This window comes from Oncorhynchus nerka, linkage group LG12 (genome assembly GCF_034236695.1).
Source record: "Oncorhynchus nerka isolate Pitt River linkage group LG12, Oner_Uvic_2.0, whole genome shotgun sequence".
Taxonomy (NCBI): Eukaryota; Metazoa; Chordata; class Actinopteri; order Salmoniformes; family Salmonidae; genus Oncorhynchus; species Oncorhynchus nerka.
The window spans coordinates 58,680,163-58,702,530 of NC_088407.1; the positions used below are offsets into that span (position 1 = coordinate 58,680,163).

Consider the following 22,368-nt stretch of genomic DNA (forward strand, 5'->3'; position numbering starts at 1 on the left):
GCCCAAGTCCACGTTTCCATAAATACTTGTTTGATATCAATAAAGACAAAGGCAATCTCATAATGTGAATTCATCTTTTATTATACTCCAGAATCAATATTCGATCCTAATTCTGTTAGTCTATTTGCTAACATGGCACCGTCTAAGCTATCACATTTCTAGAGATAGTAAACTTCCAGGGCTTAATTAACTTACTAAAAATGGCACCATACATTTTTAATTGATGCCTTAAGTGTTCATATATTATACTGTCTGTGTGTTTGTCCTACTGAAGAACCCTGTCAGTCCTGAACGAATTGCCCCTCAGGGTTTAATACACGTGTATTGTATTGTAAATGATAATTGTAGAAATAAGTTAGTTATTGATAACAGCAGGAAGAAAGCTGATATTTTTTTTCCTATATGCCAAGTGTGGAATCAAAACGTTTAAAAAATGTTCACGACATTCACAAAAGACTGGAATACTATTTTCAGCACAACTGTTCCAACCAACACACTATCAAAGTTTATTGTGAAATAGACACGAATTTGGTTCCAACTGTGCTGGAGGTTATTTATAGCTTTGGAAATGTAGCCTGTGTTTTTATATTCCAACAAATACAAAACAATAACAAACTACATACACTTTTTATGCTTCAATATAGAACACATAAAGTGACAGAATGTTGACCCAGCCTGGTCTCATAGACTAGACGTACATGTAAATCCAGGACAGTCAAATTAGTATGATATGTTAGGTATGGTTACATAAGACAGACGGCTACTTTGGTCAAAAACAGGGTGGCATAACGCAAACGTCTAGAAACCCAAGAGGTTTTGAGTTCTAATCCCATCACGGACAACTTTAGCATTTTAGCAACTTTTCAACATTTTTTAGCTACTTTACATGTTAGCTAGCCCTCCCCCTAATCATTTTAGCTAACCCTTACCATATCCCTTTAACCTAACTCCTAAACCTCAACTTTACCTTAACACCTAGCCTAGCTAATGTAAGCCAGCTAGCTAACGTTAGCCACCTAGACAGAATTTGTAACATATCATACCTTTCGCAGATTCGCAACATATTGTACATTTTGTAAATTTGTAACATATAATACAAATTGTAATTTGTAAAATATCATACAAAATGGGTAATGGACATCCACAAATTAATACATACCATACGAAACATACAATAATAAATGGTGCCTCGGATTTACGTACAGAAAAATACGAAATGCTCTGAGACCAGGTTGCAGCGACAGAGTAAATTTGCTGGGATTGAGGCTGTGCAGAGACTAAAAACAGTAGCCTTGTGGAACACAACAGCCTCTTGGTAGAATACAAATCAACCTGGCCAGGGAACCATAGCACTTTTTCCTGTTTATTTCACAAATGTTTCAAGAACTCAAAATTATCAAAGGAAGGAAGACCATGCTAATATCTTCTTGGATGAATCAATTTAGTTCAATATAATGTTATCCAGGGGTAGGAAATCCTGGTCCTGGTGTGCCACAAATCTAACCGACCTGGAAGACCAGGTGTGATAAATTGGGAGCAATCACTAAATTGATCAATTAGCTCAGTTGGTCAGGGCTGTGTTCAGTACATAAAAACGTAACAGAACATTAAATTGAATGGAAACGATGCTGTACTGAACAACCAGTTGACAAACGGGGAGGAGTTGGGTTATGGGTTCAAACGCACAGCGTCCCTTTAAATACATCACTTGTTGCGTCAAGCCACACCCCAGCACACTCACCGAACGGAGCAAACGTATCTCAAAGTCTGTTCAAGAAAGTACAAGAACATTTTGGGAAAACGTGTAGTTCAATACAAACCGTTCACAATGTAGCAAACGTTTGAGCGAACTGAACGCACCCCTGTTATGGTGCCTAGTTGGAACAAAATCCTGCAGTACCTGCGGCACTCCAGGAACAGGGTTGCCTACCCCTGATGTAGTCCATTACAATGTGCAGAAACCATGTATGGAAAAATCAACAACATTTTCTTTTCCCTCTTGACTTCCTTTTCCGGGAATTGCCTAGGGAGATTAAATAGTAAAATTAATAGATTGAACAAATCAAATGACATACCAATTACTTAAAATAGTATGCAGATAATATCAAACAAAGTGGGATACCAAAGACTGCATTTGGTGGATCTTGGCATTGAAGAGAATGGACAGTTTTATAATGTTTCTGATGAATACAATTATTTTGGAAATTAAATTCAGTGCTGTTGGTTCCATCAATTTCAAGATCATTAAAGCTTTCAGCAAAGTCAAACTTACAAAGGACAGTTTACAGGAAGCACAAAAAAAGGCATTGCATTAGTAGTTTAACTCGGTTGTTGTGAGGGTGGACAGTTTAGTAACATAGGGGTATGGAGGCACAGAAAACATGACAGCAAAACTCCACAAAAAAAAAAAATTGTGCTGAGGAAGGTCTTCCCGGTGAGGCCGTCACAAGTTGAAAAGCTCAGTATGACAGTGAAGTTAACTTGGATATGATAATGATTTTTCAATTGTGGCACTTAAGAGGTGTCAGTTTGAGGCTAAGTACTGTATGTCTTTATAAGATAAAACTATGATTCAGGCTGATAAAGAGTGCATAAAGTAGTGGCCAAGAGAGGTCTCACACAAAGTGGTTCATCTTGAGTCATGATGACAGGCTTACAATTTGATTAGCAGGGATTTGATAGATTTTTACTGAATAAGAGAGTGTTAAAAGCAGGACAAGACACAAATCAGGTCAAACCAGACCCTGTTTAGGCCAACACACGTCTGTTAATTAAAACCATGGCTTGGTGCTGATGGGTTGATTAAAATGTTCCTGCTTGCACCAGTTAGTTTTCAAACCAGTTGTTTGACCTACCTCACTGCAACACACACCCCTTTTTACATTTAGGGTGTCCATTTCCAGTGTTACCTGGTGTTTTAGAGAGTCAAAGAAAAAAGACAACACCAAAAACAAACTACTTGATGATCATGACAGGACTCAAGGTGTTGTAAATGGGAGGCTTTTAAGATCGGTTTTCCAAAAATTGTACATTCATGCTAAAATGTTAAAGTTCACAGCTAAAACAACAGTACAAAATGAACATGTCATGTAAAATGCAATAAAACCATATACCAAAAAAACTGGATTCTCAGACACTTCAGGAGACCACAGTTCCAAACATGATCTTTATTAGAATGAATGAATACATTACCTTCATTACTCTTCTTTTTGTTTCTTCTAAAGAGCTTCTGCTGTTTTTTATCCTCTGGTTTTAGGGTTTCAGATGCAGAGGCAGGCAGAGCTTTGGACACTGATGAGAGCAGATCTTCAGAGTCCACTCCATCGGGCACATCGTACGCCGGTCCACTTTCTGCAGCACTGACCATAGGTACGTTGCCATTGGTGTTTGTGTTGCCATTGGTGTCTGTGCTGCCATTGGTGTCCGGGTGTCCATTAGTTATACCCTCATCCTGTGCCACCATCTTCACCATCATGTCATCCCCAGCCTCATCTTGTCCTAATGTCTTTACCATCATAATGCTGCTCTTACCTCCAACTTCATCTTGGCCAATGGTTTTTCCTATCAGGTTGCTTTCACCATTACTCTCTATCATCATGTCCATATCAGTGACAGGAAGTGTGCGGGCTCCATTAAGGTGACTCTCTCCATTGCTCTGTGGACATTCAGGCATCAAGTCCTCTGTTACCATCAGGTTGATTTCAGGCAGGTCTGCATCTGTGAAGGTAGAGATGCTTGGAGTGTTATTTAGGACACCCATTCCCGGAATCTCCTGTGTTGGTGAATTGGTTGTGGGAAGGCTGGAAAAAGCTGTTTTTTCTTGGGGTTTGCTGGGGCATTCGTTCATTCCTTCTCTTGGGGCCCTCTCCTCTGCCTGGGGTTGAGTTTGACTGGGAGTGCTAGAGGCTTCTGAGACAGAGGCTTTGGCTTCTTCTATTACATGCTTGACACTTGATCCTGCAGTGGAGAAGGCGGTTCTGTTAATGCATGAAGACAGGTAGGAAGAGCACGTCTACTGTACCAGGCATTCCAAACATGTCATCATTCTTAAAAGCAGGCAATGTTTGAATCTAGCAAGTGGTGTTTCTTAAGAAAAGACACAAAGAAGCATGACCAAGCACACATTCTTGATGAAATTAAGCAAGTGTAATTGGTAGTTGTAGTGGCTGCACAAAATCACAAACGGAAGCACAAAGATGGAGCGGCAAAGCCTGTTTATGGTTCAGTGCAGGAGAGTAGGAGTGGAGTTGGAGACGGGACGGGGTCAGAGGCATCTTGTCCTTACCAGGCTGGCCCATTTTCCTATTCATTTCACTAGAGGGGGGGCTTTCCATTTCGCACCTGGGCCGCATCTTCCTGAGATGGAAGCCTTTCCGGATGTCAGCAAGAAGGTGGTCGATAATACAGCCATCGTCCTGTGGTGAGGGTCCTTTACGGACTGGTGTTAGAGGATAGAGAAAGAGTCATATCAAGATACCACATGGCTCGTTATGCTATATCATCTTAGTGTGAATACAAAACATAGTTGGACTCAAATGACAGAGGAGATACAGTGCCTTGCAAAAGTATTCACCCCCTTGGCGTTTTTCCTATTTTTTTGCATTACACCCTGTAATTTAAATATATTTTTATTTGGATTTCATTGAATGGACATACACGAAATAGTCCAAATTGGTGAAGTGAAATTTAAAACATTTCTGAAAAAAACTGAAAAGTGGTAGGTGCATATGTATTCAGCCCCTTTGCTATGAAGCCCCTAAATAATATCTGGTGCAACCAATTACCTTCAGAAGTCACATAATTAGTTAAATAAAGTCCACCTGTGTGCAATCTAAGTGTCACATGATCTGTCACATGATCTCAGAATATACACACCTGTTCTGAAAGGCCCCAAAGTCTGCAACACCACTAAGCAAGGGGCACCACCAAGAAAGTGGCACTAAGAAGAACAAGGAGCTCTCCAAACAGGTCAAGGACAAAGTTGTGGAGAACAGATCACGGTTGGGTTATAAAAAAATATCAAAAACTTTGAACATCCTACGGAGCACCATTAAATACATGATAAAAAAATGTAAAGAATATGGCACCACAACAAACCTGCCAAGAGAGGGCCGCCCACCAAAACTCACAGACCAGGCAAGGAGGACATTAATCAGAGAGGCAACAAAGAGACCAAAGATAACCCTGAATGAGGTGCAAAGCTCCACAGCAGAGATTGGAGTATCTGTCCATAGGACCATTTTAAGCCGTACACTCCACAGAGCTGGGTTTTATGGAAGAGTGTCCAGAAAAAAAGCCATTGCTTAAAGAAAAAAATAAGCGAACACATTTGGTGTTCGCCAAAAGGCATGTGGGAGACTCCCCAAACATATGAAAGAAGGTACTCTGGTCAGATGAGACTGAAATTGAACTTTTTGGCCATCAAGGAAAACGCTATGTCTGGTGCAAACCCAACACCACTCATGACCCCGTGAACACCAGCATAATGCTGGTGACAGCATCATTTAAATATATTGGAATGGCCTAGTCAAAGCCCAGACCTCAATCCAATTAGGAATCTGTGGTATGACTTAAAGATTGCTGTACACCAGCGGAACCCATCCAACGTGAAGGAGCTGGAGCAGTTTTCTGTTTCACAAAAAAAAAAAACATCTTCAAAGTGGTAGGCATGTTGTGTAAATCAAATGATACAACCCCAACCAAATTTTAAATTTCTATTTTAATTCCAGGTTGTAAGGCAACAAAATAGGAAAAATGCCAAGGGGGGTGAACACTTTCGCAAGCCACTGCATATCAGAAGAACTCACTTATTTTTCCGTTCTCCCCCTTCTGTCTTTTGGATTCCTCCTCCTCAAGCTGCTTCTTCCTTTTCTCCACCTTCACAGCCTGCTCTTTTCTGGTTTTGTTTTCCTGTGGGTATAAATAGAAAATTGAGAAAGCGATTACGCCAAACCACTCCTTAGAAAATGTTTATCTTCAGTTTTCTAGTGATGGAAATCAGTATTCATTATTTGCAGTCATCTAAACTTGCTCCTCTGACTTTTAAGGCTTTGATGAAAAGTCCCCTAAAGGTCTTGATGGTGCCAAAAAGCTCCTCCAGGGAAAGATTGTTGACATCCTCACACAGGTAGAGGGCCAGGTCACCCTTCTTCCTCACAATCTCCAAAAAACTGTCCTCCAAATCTCGGCAGGCCTCCAGGTTTTTCTTGGGGAGGGAAACAAACAGTTGAACCATTGCCTTATTAAATAACACATTTGTATAGTTGATTGATCTCCTCCAAAGAGTTTTAAAACAACCACAAACTTGTCAATATTGTGATACATTGAACCACAATAGAATCTAATTCACTGGTTTCATACCTCAAACACCTCTGTGAACTGCTGCTTTACATCGTCCACAGAGATAGAGACTTTCTTTGATGCTTCTTTCAGTCGATTGAGTAAGGCACTGGCCTCTGCCTGAATGGAGTCCAGGTTGATTCTGAAGGATAAAAATAAATATACAAATGTTTTGGTATGTAATTGTATCATTTATGTATCAATTTCAGGGCTTATAATACATGTCTTTTTTTAAATAAAAAGGGTGTTATACCCAGCTGCTTTTTCACAAATCTCAATGTCGTCAGGGAGGTACAACAGCTCTGGGTGGTTCAGCTCTACTTCCTGTAAACAGAATGGTCAGTCATGACTTTATTTATGATTTCCAACTTTGATTTGATTGTCCATGTGAAGTCTGTTTGGTTTCTGTGAGGAGCACTGACCACACAGTTGTTTTTCTTCTCAGAAAAGCACATCCTCATTTAGATTAGTGTTACCTCCAGAATGTGATGGAGCAGGGTAATGCGGCTCTTGTTGGCCTTAGTCTCAGTTAGCATCAGCAGGGAGCTGATCTTAAAGCCCTCAGCGTTTCCTGTGTGACATCCCTGTGAACAAACAGAATCAGGAGTTAGAGCTCTTCGGACTGCATAAGTGCTGCATGTTTTTGGGTGAGTAGAATGTCATCCTTTGGAGAGTCCTTACTTACGTAGTTGAGGAAGTTTCCCACATCAAGGATGAGCCTGCAGAAACTGGGCATGAGAGTGCTCACTCTGAGACCTGGGGGGGACATTTTTTTAATGTTGAAATGTTCGACGCAAAATGTTTGTCAAAACAATGATGCAATGGACCTGCATCTCCAACTGGAATAGAAACAACATTTCCAGCACAAGCAACAATTTGGTCTACATAAAACTGCATAGTTAGTCTCGCTCTGTTGATATTTTCACAATGAGCCTTACAGTGTCCTCTGATAGTTTTCACAAATATTTAATTGACGAATAAGGCAGTCAATGTAACATGAGTGTTTATACATGGAAGTTGGTGTTGTCTTACAATGGCATGCTGATTCAACCACCTCTGCTTTGGGCTTGAGCATGTCCAGTACTGAGGCCGTCTCCTCACACAGCAACATGCAGTCTATCCTCAGCTGGTAACTGTGGGGGGACACGAGAGAAAGAGAGGGAGAGGGGATACGAAGTAGGGATGGTACAGGGAGGGGAGAGAGATGCCATAGGGAATTAAGCAAGACAATTCAAGGAAGTGCCAAACGAAAACATACACCAGAATCATCTCCACATAAAGTATCCTGTGAGGTGCCAGAAATATTGAAAGCGAGGAGAGGAATAGCAGTTACCATGGTACAGCCAGGATAGAGATGTAGAATCGGTCAACATTGGCCAACTTGTCTTTTTCACCCTGGAAGAATTTCAGGTTTTCTATCTAGATGGAGAAAGAAAAGAGAGTACTTCAGCTCAGTCATTACCCTCATATTGTTCAATGCTTAACTTATACAAAAAAATAAAACATTACCCTGTTTTATATATGAAGATAAATTAAGAAAGTACTCCTTATACCAACCTCATGTTTCTCAGGTAAGAGTTTAACAAGTTGCCTCAACACCTCCACATCAAACTTAGTCCGATCCCCATTCTGAATCAAGGACACAAACTCATCATGTGAGCTAGATAGAGGAGCATGGAGAAAAAACATCAGCTCAATGGTTGTAAAAACAACATTGAAATCGATACCAACTTAAATGATCAATTACATTACCATTTGAATTGCTTGAGAAATATGTTCAAGTTCAAGTTCTTCTTTACGCCAATAAAGGAGATCTGTAGAGAGAAGAGGGGAACAAATATGTTGTTAGGGAGGTTGTTGTTTTAGGATTCATAATGAGCCATGTTTTTGGTGTGCTCCAGATATGAGAGCTCTAGTGAGTGTTGACCAGTGCACCTCTTTGGGCTCCTTCTTGACAGGAGCAGCTGCCCCCTTGTCTTTGTGTTCGGTCACCGGGAGACAGAACAGCTGCTCAATTCTGGAGTAGTTGGGCTCCCGAGGAGCGTCTTTCTGAGCAGAGGTCCACATGGAATGACCATCTGTGTGTTTGTGAAAGGAGGGAGAGAATAACCACAACACATCTGGAATGATCTAATACAAGTATTCTCTATGCTGTGCTATCAGACAATCTTTCCCCCTCTGAAATAGAGAAGACTGCCTCTGTAAACAAAGGGGAGGTTAATTAAAGAGAGATACCAAGGTTATTCACTCACCAGTGACAGCTCCGAGCTTCTGCCAGTTGAGCTTCTTCATCCTCAGGGTGGGGCAGCGGCCTGCCTTGGAGGAGGCAGAACAGGCACACCCCAGGGATTGGCTTCTTTGGGCCACCCCCATCTCACCCATTCCAGGAGGAGGTGGTGGTGGTGGTGGTGGTGGAGGCATGCCTGACATAGCGAGCAAGGGTGGGGGTGGGCACCCTGGGGGCACCCCCATCCCTGGTAAAGGCGGAGGTGGTGGGGGTACTCCACCTCCTGTGTGTGGTAGTGTCGGAGCGGGGGGTGGAGGAAGGGAAGGGTGTGAGGGTGGTGGAACAGAAGACACTTGGGAGGTTGTGGGGCATTTGGTCAGTCTTTCTTGGTCATTGTCCACCTTATCAGTCTGAACAGCCTTATCAATCTTCTTGGGTGGCAGACCATCCACAGCATGGACACCAGCAGTCTTGCGCTTGGAGAACACCAGGCGTTGCATAATAGTCTCACAGGAGTCCATTGGAGCTGGAGCACAGAATCATACACAAACACTGAAATCTACAGAATTTTGCCTACATGTAACCCCCCCAAAATATTCTATGCACTTTTGCTCTTCGTCTACATTCACCCAGACTCCAGTCCTTTGCCCAAAACTCTCTTAGGAGACAAATAATTTCCTCAGAGGACTCACAGTCTTGATCCAGCAGTATGGCCCTGTTTGTGAGGGCCTCCAGGGTCTGCCAGATGTCAGCCCTGTCGGGCCCCAGCAGCAGCAGGGCCTGTAGGATGGACAGCAGCTGGAGGGATGACGGAGACCTGCTCACCTGGAGGGGGACCAACACACAACCAAACCTTATTAAAGTGCATTTGTAATTCAATTGTTTACTAGACTTGCCTTGATGTTAAGAGAAGGTGGCCTGCAGTGTTATGGCCGTGCAGCTGACGGCTGTGCTCACTTTGTTGAAGAGGGTGGTGAACACCTCCTGGTGACTGCTCATGTCGATGCCTCCATAGACCCTCAACAGCTCCTCCTCATCCTCAACCATAGCCTCTTCAAACGCTTCACACTGAATGATCAAGTCTTCATCCTCCTCATCTCTGGAGGTCACACACACACACCAAGTAATTTATTCAAAAGGGCCTAATGAGCAAGTAGGCTACGTTTACATGTGTACTTCCCACTTGCACATCAAATCAACAAGTAAATTAACTAATTTTCAAATAAATACAAGTTTTGTTGAACATTTCACTCATGTTACGTGCTCATGTGCTTGACCAATGCATGGGCATTTAATTTATCTGCACACAACAAAAAAGTCACAATGAAATTGAGGAAGTCAGTCAAGGCACTCACCTCAATTTGGGCAGTATATCAAGTAACTGTAATCCTGGAAAAAAGAAACAGTGCACTTAATAAGGCAGTGATAAAAACAACGATCCACTTTCAAATTGATCAGTTTCGTACTTTGTACTATTAAAAAGTTGGAACACCACGGAATGTAAACATGAATTTGTGTGATGGGAATCAGCGTGTGATTTTGATCACAGGTGAGCGATTTAGGATATAATTAATCAATCCGCAGTGGAGCGAGGATGTGGAACGACTTCTAACAAATTACACATTTTCCGTGAATGCCAAATTCACAAAAGGATGTGAATGGCAACTTGACAGACTTCAGACGAGCTTCTGTTGTTGGCTTCTGATTGCAGCTAATTTGCCATCATAAAAAGGTAGGCCTACATCGAAGCCAGTTCCTGGACAATACTGTAACCTGTCAAGAACCATAATATTGTACATACAATGTTGATAGGACTACTATGCCCATATTTCTTCAACAAATTCAGCACACATCTCTATAGACCTAATCTTGATTTCCCAGATAAAACACAGATTTTCCCAAAACAAAAAATGATTCCGGTACCACCATCTATGTCAAATACAAATGAATAGGCCTACTTTCAAACCTAAATATTTGAGGTTTGCCCAATATTCAAGTGTTTAGGAACGAGATAGCCCAGTGAGCACCATTTCGACACCGAAGTCTGTGCAGTTGAAAAGATCTTGAAATTTGGTCTGTCCATCCTGGCCAGACAGATGTCGTCCGTCCTGGCCAGACAGATGTCGTTCTTTGGTCTGTGGATGTTAAAAATCAGGGCCAGGGCGGGGACGGACATAGACGTCAATAACTTATTCAGATTTGGTCCGGTTTGGACCGGAATTGATTTCAACCTCCATAGATGCAAGGCCCGAACCGACCTCGATTTGGCTCGAACATAGACGTCTATGATTCACAAGTACAGTACAGTACAGTAAAGTAGAGTATTTATTCAGTACAGTAGAATACAGTAATGTACAGTAGAGTATGGTCCAGTACAATACAGTAGAGTACAGAATACTAGAGCACATTAGAGTAAAGTACAGCATTCTGGGTTCTACTGTACTGAACTCTAATGTACTGCAATATGCTCTACTATACTGAACTAAACTCTGCTGTGCTCTACTGTATTGTGCTGCACTGTACTGTGCTGTCTCAACCTGTAAGACATAGAGGTTTGGTCCAGACTGACCAAACGTGGTCTTCTTCGGGGCGGGGTTCATTAGAATAATATCCAGCATGATTTGAAAGTGTTCCTTTTCACATTTACATATTGGGCCATTAGCAGACACTCTTATCCAGAGCAACTTACAGTCAGTGCATTAAACTAAGGTAAATAAACAACCCCTATTCACAGTCATAGCAAGAAAAACGTGTCTGTAACCGTTATTGAGAATATTATTGTAGTTGAAGTGTTCTGTTGTTGTTGTTTTTTAAATTGTGTCTGAAATCTCTGAACATGATCACTGCCAGTTCTAAAGCTTTTGAATCAGCTAAAATAGAAAAAGCTAACGTGATAGATGGGAGGAAAAATAAACATTCCATTCTGCACTCTTTGGTTTGCTCCAGTTTCCTATTTTAATTGTAGTTCAAAATGTTGAATGTGATAGAATGCTTTCTTCATTGACATGTAGATACACAGTACCAGTCAAAAGTTTGGACACACCCACTCATTCAAGGTTAAATGTATATATTTTTTACATTGTAGAATAATAGTGAAGACATCAAAACTATGAAATAACACATATGGAATCATGTAGTAACCAAAAACGTGTTAAACAGATCAAAATATTTTATATTTGAGGTTCTTTAAAGTAGCCACCCTTTGCCTTGATGACAGCTTTGCACACTCTTGGTATTCTCTCAACCAGATTCACCTGGAATTCTTTTCCAACAGTTTTGAAGAAGTTCCCACATATGCTGAGCACTTGTTGGCTGCTTTTCCTTCACGCTGTGGTCCAACTTATCCCAAACCATCTCAATTGGATTGAGGTCGGGTGATTGTGGAGGCCAAGTCATATGATGCAGCACTCCATCACTCTCCTTCTTGGTCAAATAGCCCATACACAGCCTGTGTTGGGTCATTGTCCTGTTGATAAACAAATTATAGTCCCACTAAGCGCAAACCAGATCGGATGGCGTATCGCTGCAGAATGCTGTGGTAGACATGCTTGTTAAGTGTGCCTTGAATTCTAAATCAATCACTGACAGGGTCACCAGCAAAGCACCCCCACACCATCACACCTCCTCCTCCATGCTTCACCGTGGGAACCATACATGCGGAGATCATACTTTTTCCTACTCTGCGTCTCAGAAAGACATGGCGCTTCAAACCAAAAATCTAAAATTTGGACTCATCAGACCAAAGGACAGATTTCCAGCTGTCTAATGTCCACTGCTCGTGTCTCTTGGCCCAACCAAGTCTCTTCTTCTTATCGGTGTTCTTTACTAGTAGTTTCTTTGCAGAAATTTGACCACAAAGGCCTGATTCACGCAGTATCCTCTAAACAGTTGATGTTAAGATGTGTCTGTTACTTGAACTCCTTGAAGCATTTATTTAGGCTGCATTTTCTGAGGCTGGTAACTCTAATGAACTTATCCTCTGCAGCAGAGGTAACTCTGGGTCTTACTTTCCTTAGGCGGTCCTCATGAGAGCCAGTTTCATCATAGAACTTGATGGTTTTTGCGAATGCACTTGAATACACTTTCAAAGTTTTTGACATTTTCAGGCTTGACTGACCTTCATGTCCTCTTAAGGATCGGACCCTTTTTTTCAATTTTCGCCGAAAATGACATACCCAAATCTAACTGCCTGTAGCTCAGTACCTGAATCAAGGATATGCATATTCTTGATACCATTTGAAAGGAAAAACTTTGAAGTTTGTGGAAATGGGAAATGAATGTAGGAGAATTTAAGACATTAGATCTGGTAAAATATTATACAAAGACAAAAAATGTGTTATTTTAAAAGCAAGAGAAAGGCCATAATGTACTATTACAGGTTAGGCACAATTTCGATTTTGTCCACTTGATGGCAGCAGTGTATGTGCAAAGTTTTAGACTGATTCAATGAACCATTGCATTTCTGTTCAAAATGTTGTATCAAGACTGCCCAAATGTGCCTAATTGGTTTATTAATACATTTTCAAGTTCATAACTGTGCACTCTCCTCAAACAATAGCATGACATTATTTCACCTTAATAGCTACTGTAAATTGGACAGTGCTGTTAGATTAACAAGAATTTAAGCTTTCTGCCCATATCAGATGTGTCAATGTTCTGGGAAATGTTCTTGTTACTTACAACCTCATGCTAATCACATTAGCCTACATTTGCTCAACCGTCCTGAGGGGGGGACACCGATCCCGTAGAGGTTAAAGTAATGATGGACTGTTGTTTCTCTTTGCTTATTTGAACTGTTCTTGCCATAATATGGTCTTTCACTACCTCATGAAGCTGGTTGAGAGAATGCCAAAAGTGTGCAAAGCTGTTATCAAGGCAAAGGGTAGCTACTTTGAATAATCTCAAATATAATATAAACAATATTTGTTTAACACTTTTATGGTTACTACATGATTCCATATGTGTTATTTCATAGTTTTGATGTCTTCACTATTATTTCTACATTGTAGAAAATAATAAAAATAAAGAAAAACCCTTGAATGAGAAGGTGTGTCCAAACTTTTGACTGGTACTGTATGTGAATTTATGTACGGTTGAAATTTGGCCATAGAAACAATGACCGGAAAAATAAGTATTCTCAATGTCCGTAAAATAAGTATTTTTAACATATGTTAATGACGTCTTTTCAAAGTCTGTAAAATATGTATTCTCAATGTCCGTAAAATAAGTATTTTTAACATATGTTAATGACGTCTTTTCAAAGTCTGTAAAATATGTATTTTCAATGTCCGGAAAATACATATTTTCAACTTTCAATCAGAACCGTAAATTAACCTAATTTTCACTGTCATTTCTGCCGACGCTCACTCGGAGGGGACAGATTGCAAGCAGGCATATAGCTAAAATGACACAGTGACATACATTAGTAATGGAAGTGTTGCCAAATGGCCTATTTTCATTCCCATTTGTCTGGTGTTTCTCAATAGGGAAACTACCTTTTTGTTATTAACAATGTGCCACTGTGTGACCTTGCAGATGAACTGAGTGGCTGAGTAGTGAAGATACACAATGCGCTGTACCAATAAACTCCTTGCGCATCTTATCTCTCTGTTGCAGGTCATCTGTCCCAAAGATGATGGCGTTGATGACACTGAGGAGGGTGACCATGTAGGGCACGTTGTCTGTGGCCTGCAGCTCGTTCATGATCACACTGAAGCGATACTGCTGGGTCTTCACACCCTGGGAGCCAAAGTAACACATGAGTCATTCTGTATGTCATTCACTCCTGCTGTGTGAGGCAGCTTCTATCCCCATAATGCTCTAATATTGATCAGTGAGTAACATTTATCAAAGTATTGACAACTACGGACATTGCTAGAAAACCCAAAGCGGTCACTTCAGCATTTCAACACATGTACACTCGAGGGCATTACTAGGTGCATATGGTTGTTTCAGTAATGTCTGGGTTGATTAAAAATGACTTTAATTTGCCTATTTAATGAGATTCCTTTGAGCTGAAATAGCATGTTACAAAAAACCCGTAATCTGATTTCAGTACATTTTCATCAAAAGCACACAGATTGTTATTTATAATTTTCCTCTAGCATTGTTAATTTTCTCTCATGATCCTTCCTAAATCAGAACTTGGCCACTTATTCTGTAGGTGCATGGTATATAGCCTCTGTCAATCAGTGACAGCTTGTCTGGCTGTATGACACTTGCCTTGTAGTGGTCCAAGGCATCCATGGCCAGACGGTACCCATCAGAGGAGAACATGCTCAGGGCAGAAAGCAGCTCAAACACCTGCTTCTTCACCATGGTGTTGGGCGTGTCCAAGGCTGTGATAAGACAAAGTCACAGACATCAGCCAGTGTACACATGGTCATTGTCCTCATATTCCCTCCTACCTTTCTCCTTCTCCCTTGTCTGGTGTCCTCTAGGATGTTATGGCTCATCTTAAGACAATGTAAAGTGAACTTACCTTTACAAAAAAGTGTTTTGTTTGTGATAAGTTTGTCAGTGTGTGGGAAGATGTTGCAATGCACTGTAACCTCCACACAGTGTCCCCCTCCATACACTGTGTCTGAAACAATGGCCTATATCTGACCTGAATTCTGTTGCCATGGTACTTCTTTGAAATTCCTAAATCTACTTAGGTATTTTGTGGGGTTGATTTTATATTGGATTACAATTATGTACAACTGAATACTAATTATTAAGTATTATTCTCACACACACACACACACACACACACACACACACACACACACACACACACACACACACACACACACACACACACACACACACACCATTTTATTAGGTACACCACCTGTTCACGAAAATGTTTCGCTCCAGACAGTGAGTCACGTGGCCGTGGCTTGCTATATAAAGCAGGCAGACAGGCATTGCAACATTTAGTTACAGATTGAACGTTAGAATTGGCAAAACGAGTGACCTAAGCAACCTTGAGCATGGTATGATTGCCAATGCCAGGCTCCCCATTTCCAGTATCTTAGAAATGGCCAGATCCTGGGCTTTTCATGCACGACAGTGTCTAGGGTTTACAGAGAATGGTGTGACCACCAAAAAACATCCAGTCAGCATCAGTCCTGTAGGCAAAAACAACTCGTTGATGATAGATCGAAGGAGAATGGCAAGAATCGTGCAAGCTAACAGGTGGGCCACAAACAGGCAAATAACGACGCAGTACAACAGTGGTGTGCAGAACGGTCTCGGAAAACACTATTCTTTTGTCCTTGTTATAGATGGGCTATTACAGCAGATGACCACACCAGGTTCCACTCCTATTAGCTAAAAACAAGAAGAAGCGGCTCTTGTGGGCTCGCGATCCCAAACACTGGACAACTGAGGAGTGGAAAAGCATTGCTTGGTCCGACGAATCCCTGTTCCTGTTGTGTCATGCTGATGGCAGAGTTAGGATTTGGCGTAAGCAGCATGAGCCCATGGCCCAATCCTGCCTGGTGGCGGTGGTGTAATGGTGTGGGGAATTTTTTCCTTGCACATGTTAGGTCCCTTGATACCAATTAAGCAACGTTTCCATGCCTCAAAGTACCTAATAAACTGGCCACTGAGTGTCTATATATACTGTGTATATATATATAAAAGGCTAATTCGTGGAACCTCTCGTGGAAGGTGTGTGTGTGTGATGCCATAGCTTTAAAACACTGTATATCTCCTCAGTCCTAGGTGCTGTCGAACCTTGGGAGAGTTTGCGGATGTAGCCCTCATTCTCCACGATAAAGTTGATCCCAGACGAGGAGTTCATGACGGCCCGGACACAGCTGACACAGGTGAGCTGCAGGAGGGCATCTGCGATGCGGGAGCAGCCCCTCCCAGACAGACTGTCCAGGGCCTCCAGCAGCAGGTCCAGCCCACTCAGCTCCAGGAACTGGACCATCCAGGACTCCTCGCTGCCCTCCAGACGACGCTTCAGCCCAGAGTAGTTGACCACACTGGGCACCTGGAGCATGAGGATGCACAGCTCTGGGTCTGCACTCTCCAGGTTGGCCTCCAGCTGGGTGTCTGAGTCCTGGGAGGAGCCCAGATGGCCCCTCACTGTCGCCCACTTCCTCTTCCCATCCGACTTCACTGACATGGCGATGGAAAGGGTCTGTGGAGGGAAGTTAAGGTAGTTTAATTAATGAATTGACATGGTGATGGGCAGAGGGTTTGTGGAGGGAAGGGAACGAGGTTCAATTCAGTGTCATGGTGAGACTTTTGGTTTGCTGGACTGCAGTTTTGTTTGATAGAGTCTAATGTAAACATACATCTGTTTTCTATAAAGTGCTGAAAGTGGTGGAGAGTTCATTATATTTTGATGGTCAAAATGTTATTGGGATGTTTTTTTTTGCAAACAAACCATATACTATTTGACCTGCAGATGGGCCTTTGCATAAATATATCCTGGCTAAAGGATTCATGCCTTTATCTCAACATAGCACATTCATAGGAAATGACAGCTCTGCACATTGTGGGACAAGTGAAAGATATGTCAGCAGTCCTGTCATTACTAGTCCTGCCAAACATTCAAACATAATCCTGTAGTAAAAGGGAAGGGACTCGCTGTCAGCTAATCAACAGCAAACACAAAGACAGGCACATGACGCTCAGTGTATCTTTATGGGAGATATATTATATTCTGTGTATATACTTTATTTTCAATTACATCTAACTGTGAACAAGATTTTGAGTAGAGTTGCAAAGGGAGGGTATATTACTGGAGACTTGAGAAGTTTTACCAGTAAACCACCAGCATTTTTGGTATCTTTTTGGTATCTTTGTATGTAATCTATCACAATATATCTGGCGGCCCTATTGGGATTATTACAGGTGTCTGTAATTATCTCTGGCCCTTTGTTGGGACTCATCATGTGTAAAATATATGAAATTAAAATAAAAAATGGAATGACAAAGCTGTAAATCATGATCCCAAATATAAACCCTCACCTTAGTGAATACCATTGGTGTTTAATATGAAGGTTTCAGAATTTTACTATGTCAATATGTATTTGTTGTAAATGTTCCGGCATCAAACTGGTGGGAGCTGAGAAAAAAAGTAAATAGTTGGAAGAGTTTCAGAGTTCATTGAAAATGATACCATTGTTGATTAGAAGCTTTGATCATTAATTCGGCTATTTTCTCTTGAACCATATGGTCTATCTACTCGAAACTCGTGGACAATATGGACACAGATATAAAAAATGAATACCATATTAAATGGGTTTCAAGTATAAATGACCAAAGTTACGATAGATTTAGCTTTAGCAAATTACCAGTAGCTTTGCAAACCTAGTTTTGAGTAATATGCTGCAAAACAAAAGTATCATTGTGAAGCGAAAAATATCACCCAGGATATCCCTTAGCTCATCTGGTCTTTTAGCAAAACTGGCTGAATTGGCGCAAATGCACACATTGATCACACAAGTGACCTTTTCTGGCATAACCTTAGCTCAGAATATGGCTCTTTGTATCAACCTGTCCCACCCTCACCTACGCACAACATCCCCTGCAAGCTCCCACACTCACTCAGAAATAACAGGGTAGGGAATGAGCCTAAATCTATAAATAATTCATCTATAATCTCAGACATCTGATCTAATGAATAACTGTAGAGGTATAATTCTCCTCCCAAAATGAGTTACTTATTTCAATAACATTAGTTATTTCACACTTGGCAAGACTAACCTATACAGATGGCATTGGAAAGGCAAATACATATAAACAGCAAAACTGCAGCTATGGAGTACTATGGATGGTTCTAAGCCCCCGTCTCCCTCTCTCTATATCTACACAACACATGGCTTAGCTCAGGAATCCGGGCTATTTCAGTGATGTTTCTGTGTGGTGTTTTATGTAAAAGTCTCTCATGAAACTCACTGAGCAGAATGTCAAGTGAGTCAAAACTGGGTACTGATGACAAGACTCCACCACAGTGGGAATTTACATGGAACTAAAGTCAACTCTAAAATGTAACAAACTGTAAACTCCTACAACTTTCCATTCAGTTCTCAAGTTCCCGATAATTCAACAGGCCGAAAAATGAGCTGCTCTGTTCCAGACACATTTGGCAAATAATTTGTCGGCTTCAACTTTGGCGGGGCTGATTCTCTCTGACTTGGACTGCCAGTGCGACAGTGTTACCGAGCAAGCCAGGAAGACAATTTCCTTTGACAATAGGCTTTCTCATCCCCCATAAAAGAGCTCTGTTCAATAGCTACAGAATGAGAGGAATATCTCCTGCTTCACTGGTTGCTTTCTGACGACTAATGGGTTTTATACTCAACAAGCATCTGAACACATTCTAACAAGGATTTACAATCTATTCATCTGCACAGAGTGATGTACTGTAGGGTCACTGGGGAATAGAACATTTTAGTCCAGGTGAATTCCACCACATTAGTCATGGACACAGTCATGGACACAGGGGAAGTACATTTGAAATGCAATGACATTAACATTAGGTAGCAGGACAGTCAGCAGGACTTTCCAACATGGGTCAGGCGCTTTTCAGTAGGAACTAACAAGGGAACGACTTTCCTGAGACAGGAAACACAAGACAAACATGATGCCACAACAATGTTCATTTTTAAAATGTAATTTCTCACACAATTCTGACCTGACCTCAGTTATAAAGAGAGAGAGAGCATCTGTTAATAAACAAACTGCTGGTTCTCAATGCAGGACCAACCGTGGATCATCTGAATAAAAATGATGACAATTACATTCTTTATTAGCTTGTTGCTTCTGCACATTTTTCTACTTTAACCAATATTAACATGAGCTCAGTGACAGCTCCCACATACCACAACTCACATTGGCTTACTTACTGCATGTCAGGAATACACTCCTCCTGTACTCAAGGGAAGCTGCCTACATTCAAACAAACCAACCCACCAAACCCACTGTTCTACTGTAAAAATAGAGTGCTATTATATAAGAAAGATGATCCGCATTTATTTCCTTGTAAGAACTCAGCCAACATATACAGTGTAGATATGTCTGCATTTGCCATGGAAAGAGTCTCACAATCTATTAGTTTATTCGTACCACCTTGAGAGCAGGGGGATTTTGTGTAAGCCAAACAGAAGAGAGTAAATAAACAGTAACATGTACCGGGGCTGGGATAAGAATTGAACCAGATGAAACCCAGTGTTTATGGAATCTATCTTATTTGTTGTCCTTTAACTGGAATGCCAGACTTGAGAGAGAGAGACCCATGATGCCTCAGAACTGTCTCTGAACAAACATTGTTGCCTGCAGTTTAGCTGACTGTGGTGTTTTTATAATGCAGAATTAAGCCATAAGAAAAGCTTATTTAAAAACAGAGCTCCCTGGAACTCTTGTAAAAAATCTTGAATTGTCATTGATAACATCTCACTTTCATTTCTAAACATTAAATTCAGCATAATTGTATCTGTAACATATTTGCCCAAAACAAGCCAATGTGTTGGCCATGTCCCTCTCTTCACATCTGGTATTCATTTTCTAGAACTAGTAGCCTGTGGTTGAATTTAAATCCTGTTGATGTTATTGACTGACAATGTTTTAAGACCTATAAGTTCAGACCTGTGAGTTCACCAGAGCAGATGTCTGACAGAACTATTAGGAATAATTTCTCATGGTCTTGATTCTGGTTTTTATAATCTCAGATATTTGGCCATGGACTTTCAGACATTATGACCATGTTGTTATGGCAATGCATTTTGAGGGCTGCAGTATAGCCCAGTGAATACTGTTGCACTCCACAGCTATGAGGGTATGCTGTGAGTCACAAAGCCCTGAGTGGGTTGCTTTTTCTTAGTGGCAATTATACAGAGTGATATTTCAGAGCCCTCTCATCCTGGTTCTAATGATGACTTTGAGCGTGACTTGCCTTGAACAATAAATCCATATAGGTACCATGCGATGCTCCTGCACTCCTGCTTGCATGAACGGGCCCACAGAGACTGATGTAAAGTATGAAGAAAGTATGTAAATGTCTGCACTCACTACTAATTTACTAAAATGTTTAAAAATATGTATATAATAAGCAGAGCCTAATGTAAACGGGGCTGAGGTCTCCAACAGAATTTGGGCAGTGTATCCCAACCTTGTTACTGTTAAACAGTTCAATGCAACATACATTTTTTAACTTTATTTAACTAGGTAAGTCAGTTAAGAAGAAATTTTTATTTTCAATGACAGCCTAGGAACAGTGGGTTAACTGCCTGTTCAGGGGCAGAACGACAGATTTGAACCTTGTCAGCTCAGGGATTTGAACTTGCAACCTTCTGGGTACTGGTCCAACGCTCTAACCACTAGGCTACCCTGCCGCCCCAAAATGATGTTATTAGCTGGATGTGAATATGTAACAAATGTATTACATTTGTAATAACTTTCATTTATATTCTATTGGACCACATCTGTCTGTGTTTCTGTTAACAGGGACCAGCTGACTCCACTGATGTAACCTGTCCTGCATCACACACAAGCAGTCCTCCATTCTATGAGAAATATTAAGAGAATGTTTGACCATTTCCAAAAAGATGAATATGCATTATGTCAGGATATTCACTCCTGTTGTAACAATATGTTATGATAAATAGGAGATAATGGGGGATGTGATGCCAATAAGGATGAACTGCCATCTGTTGGATAAATGTTCAATAGGCCTTACAGGTAGATAATGTTTTGTCAGTAGCCTTAGATTATTCTTTGGAACAGATGTGAAAATATGTTTCTGGTTGAAAATCATGTGAAGTAGCCTGCTCTAGTCCGGAGGATTCCAATGTTTTAGGACCGTCTTTATTTTGCGCTCCTGTCCGCGGTTTATAATGGCGAATTCCGATAACTCGTTTAGATTGCCTAATGGAATGATTGCCTTCAGAACACTCATTTCCCTTTTAAGACATCTAAACAGGTCGTTGTCTGAAGTTCTCATAAATAGCCTACCGATGCGCTAAAATACATTTCAATTTAAACCGTTTCCAGTTGCGCTGCTTTACCTGAGATTATGCCAGAAATAACCACTTGAAGAATCGCGTCCTCCGATTGTGGCCAGATAACGAACGTCCCTTTCCAGCCTCCACGCGCCTTTTTCTTTCGTACTTTACCAGGATACCGCTCTGCAATGTATGTAGTGGGAAATGGATGGGGATGGTTAGGAAGATTTCAGTTTGGACCTGGATCTCCTTGCAGTTTACACATGAGTGTGACGATGTTGCAGGCACAGCTGGATGGCCCCTCCCACGCCCTGAACTCAGCTGGCCCAGCTGGACAGCATGCTTTATTGTGGCATGGGGTTGAGATAGGTAGAAGACAAATGTCTCAACAGGTTGCAATAAAGTAGCCAATATATCATATTCTATTTTGTAGCCTACTATATTCTGTTGTATTCTATTTCATAGGAATCTTGTCGTTCAAAAGTCTCCATGGGAAAAGGTGATACCAGGCAGGCCTACAGTTTCTTATTGGAATGTCACTTAGCTATGCTTACAAAAACGTTATCTGCCTCAGGATTACAGTCTCTTAGCCTGATTACCCTGCCCACGTGCTAAACCCAAGCGGCCAGGCCTAACTTAGTTTGAAGATTAATGATAATAATTATCTTAAACCAAGGGCCAAACCAGGCTTAATAAGTCTATCCATCATTGCTCCAAAACACAAGGATAACTAGTTCATACACAAACCCTAACATAGAAAATAAAACCTAGAACCCCACAAAGAAATAATAACCTAGACTAAAACCCCTAGTCACACCCTGACCTACTCTACCATAGAAAATATAGGCTTTCTATGGT

The 22,368-nt window shown here is 41.1% G+C and overlaps 1 protein-coding gene across 3 annotated transcripts; it reads right to left on the reverse strand.

Annotated features, from left to right (window-relative positions):
- Positions 1–60: 60 nt before the first annotated feature.
- LOC115138459 (inverted formin-2-like) lies at positions 61–21,785 on the reverse strand. 3 transcript variants are annotated; one of them, XM_029675321.2, is made up of 23 exons: positions 21,574–21,785; positions 16,289–16,700; positions 14,789–14,904; positions 14,146–14,305; positions 9,922–9,955; positions 9,524–9,665; positions 9,259–9,391; positions 8,592–9,092; positions 8,275–8,417; positions 8,092–8,153; positions 7,897–7,999; positions 7,673–7,758; positions 7,372–7,472; positions 7,025–7,095; positions 6,816–6,923; positions 6,593–6,663; positions 6,361–6,481; positions 6,041–6,205; positions 5,808–5,910; positions 4,286–4,438; positions 3,193–3,957; positions 2,856–2,909; positions 61–2,023 (listed from the first exon to the last, which is right to left on the reverse strand). In XM_029675321.2, exons 2-22 carry the CDS (start codon positions 16,683–16,685, stop codon positions 2,857–2,859), a joined length of 3,588 nt encoding a protein of 1,195 aa, XP_029531181.1. In that variant the 5' UTR covers positions 16,686–16,700; positions 21,574–21,785; the 3' UTR covers positions 61–2,023; position 2,856. The 3 variants fall into 3 exon arrangements, with proteins under 3 accessions (XP_029531181.1, XP_029531182.1, XP_029531180.1); XM_029675322.2 differs by lacking the exon at positions 2,856–2,909; XM_029675320.2 differs by having other exon boundaries at positions 61–3,957.
- Between the last annotated feature and the right edge of the window lie 583 nt (positions 21,786–22,368).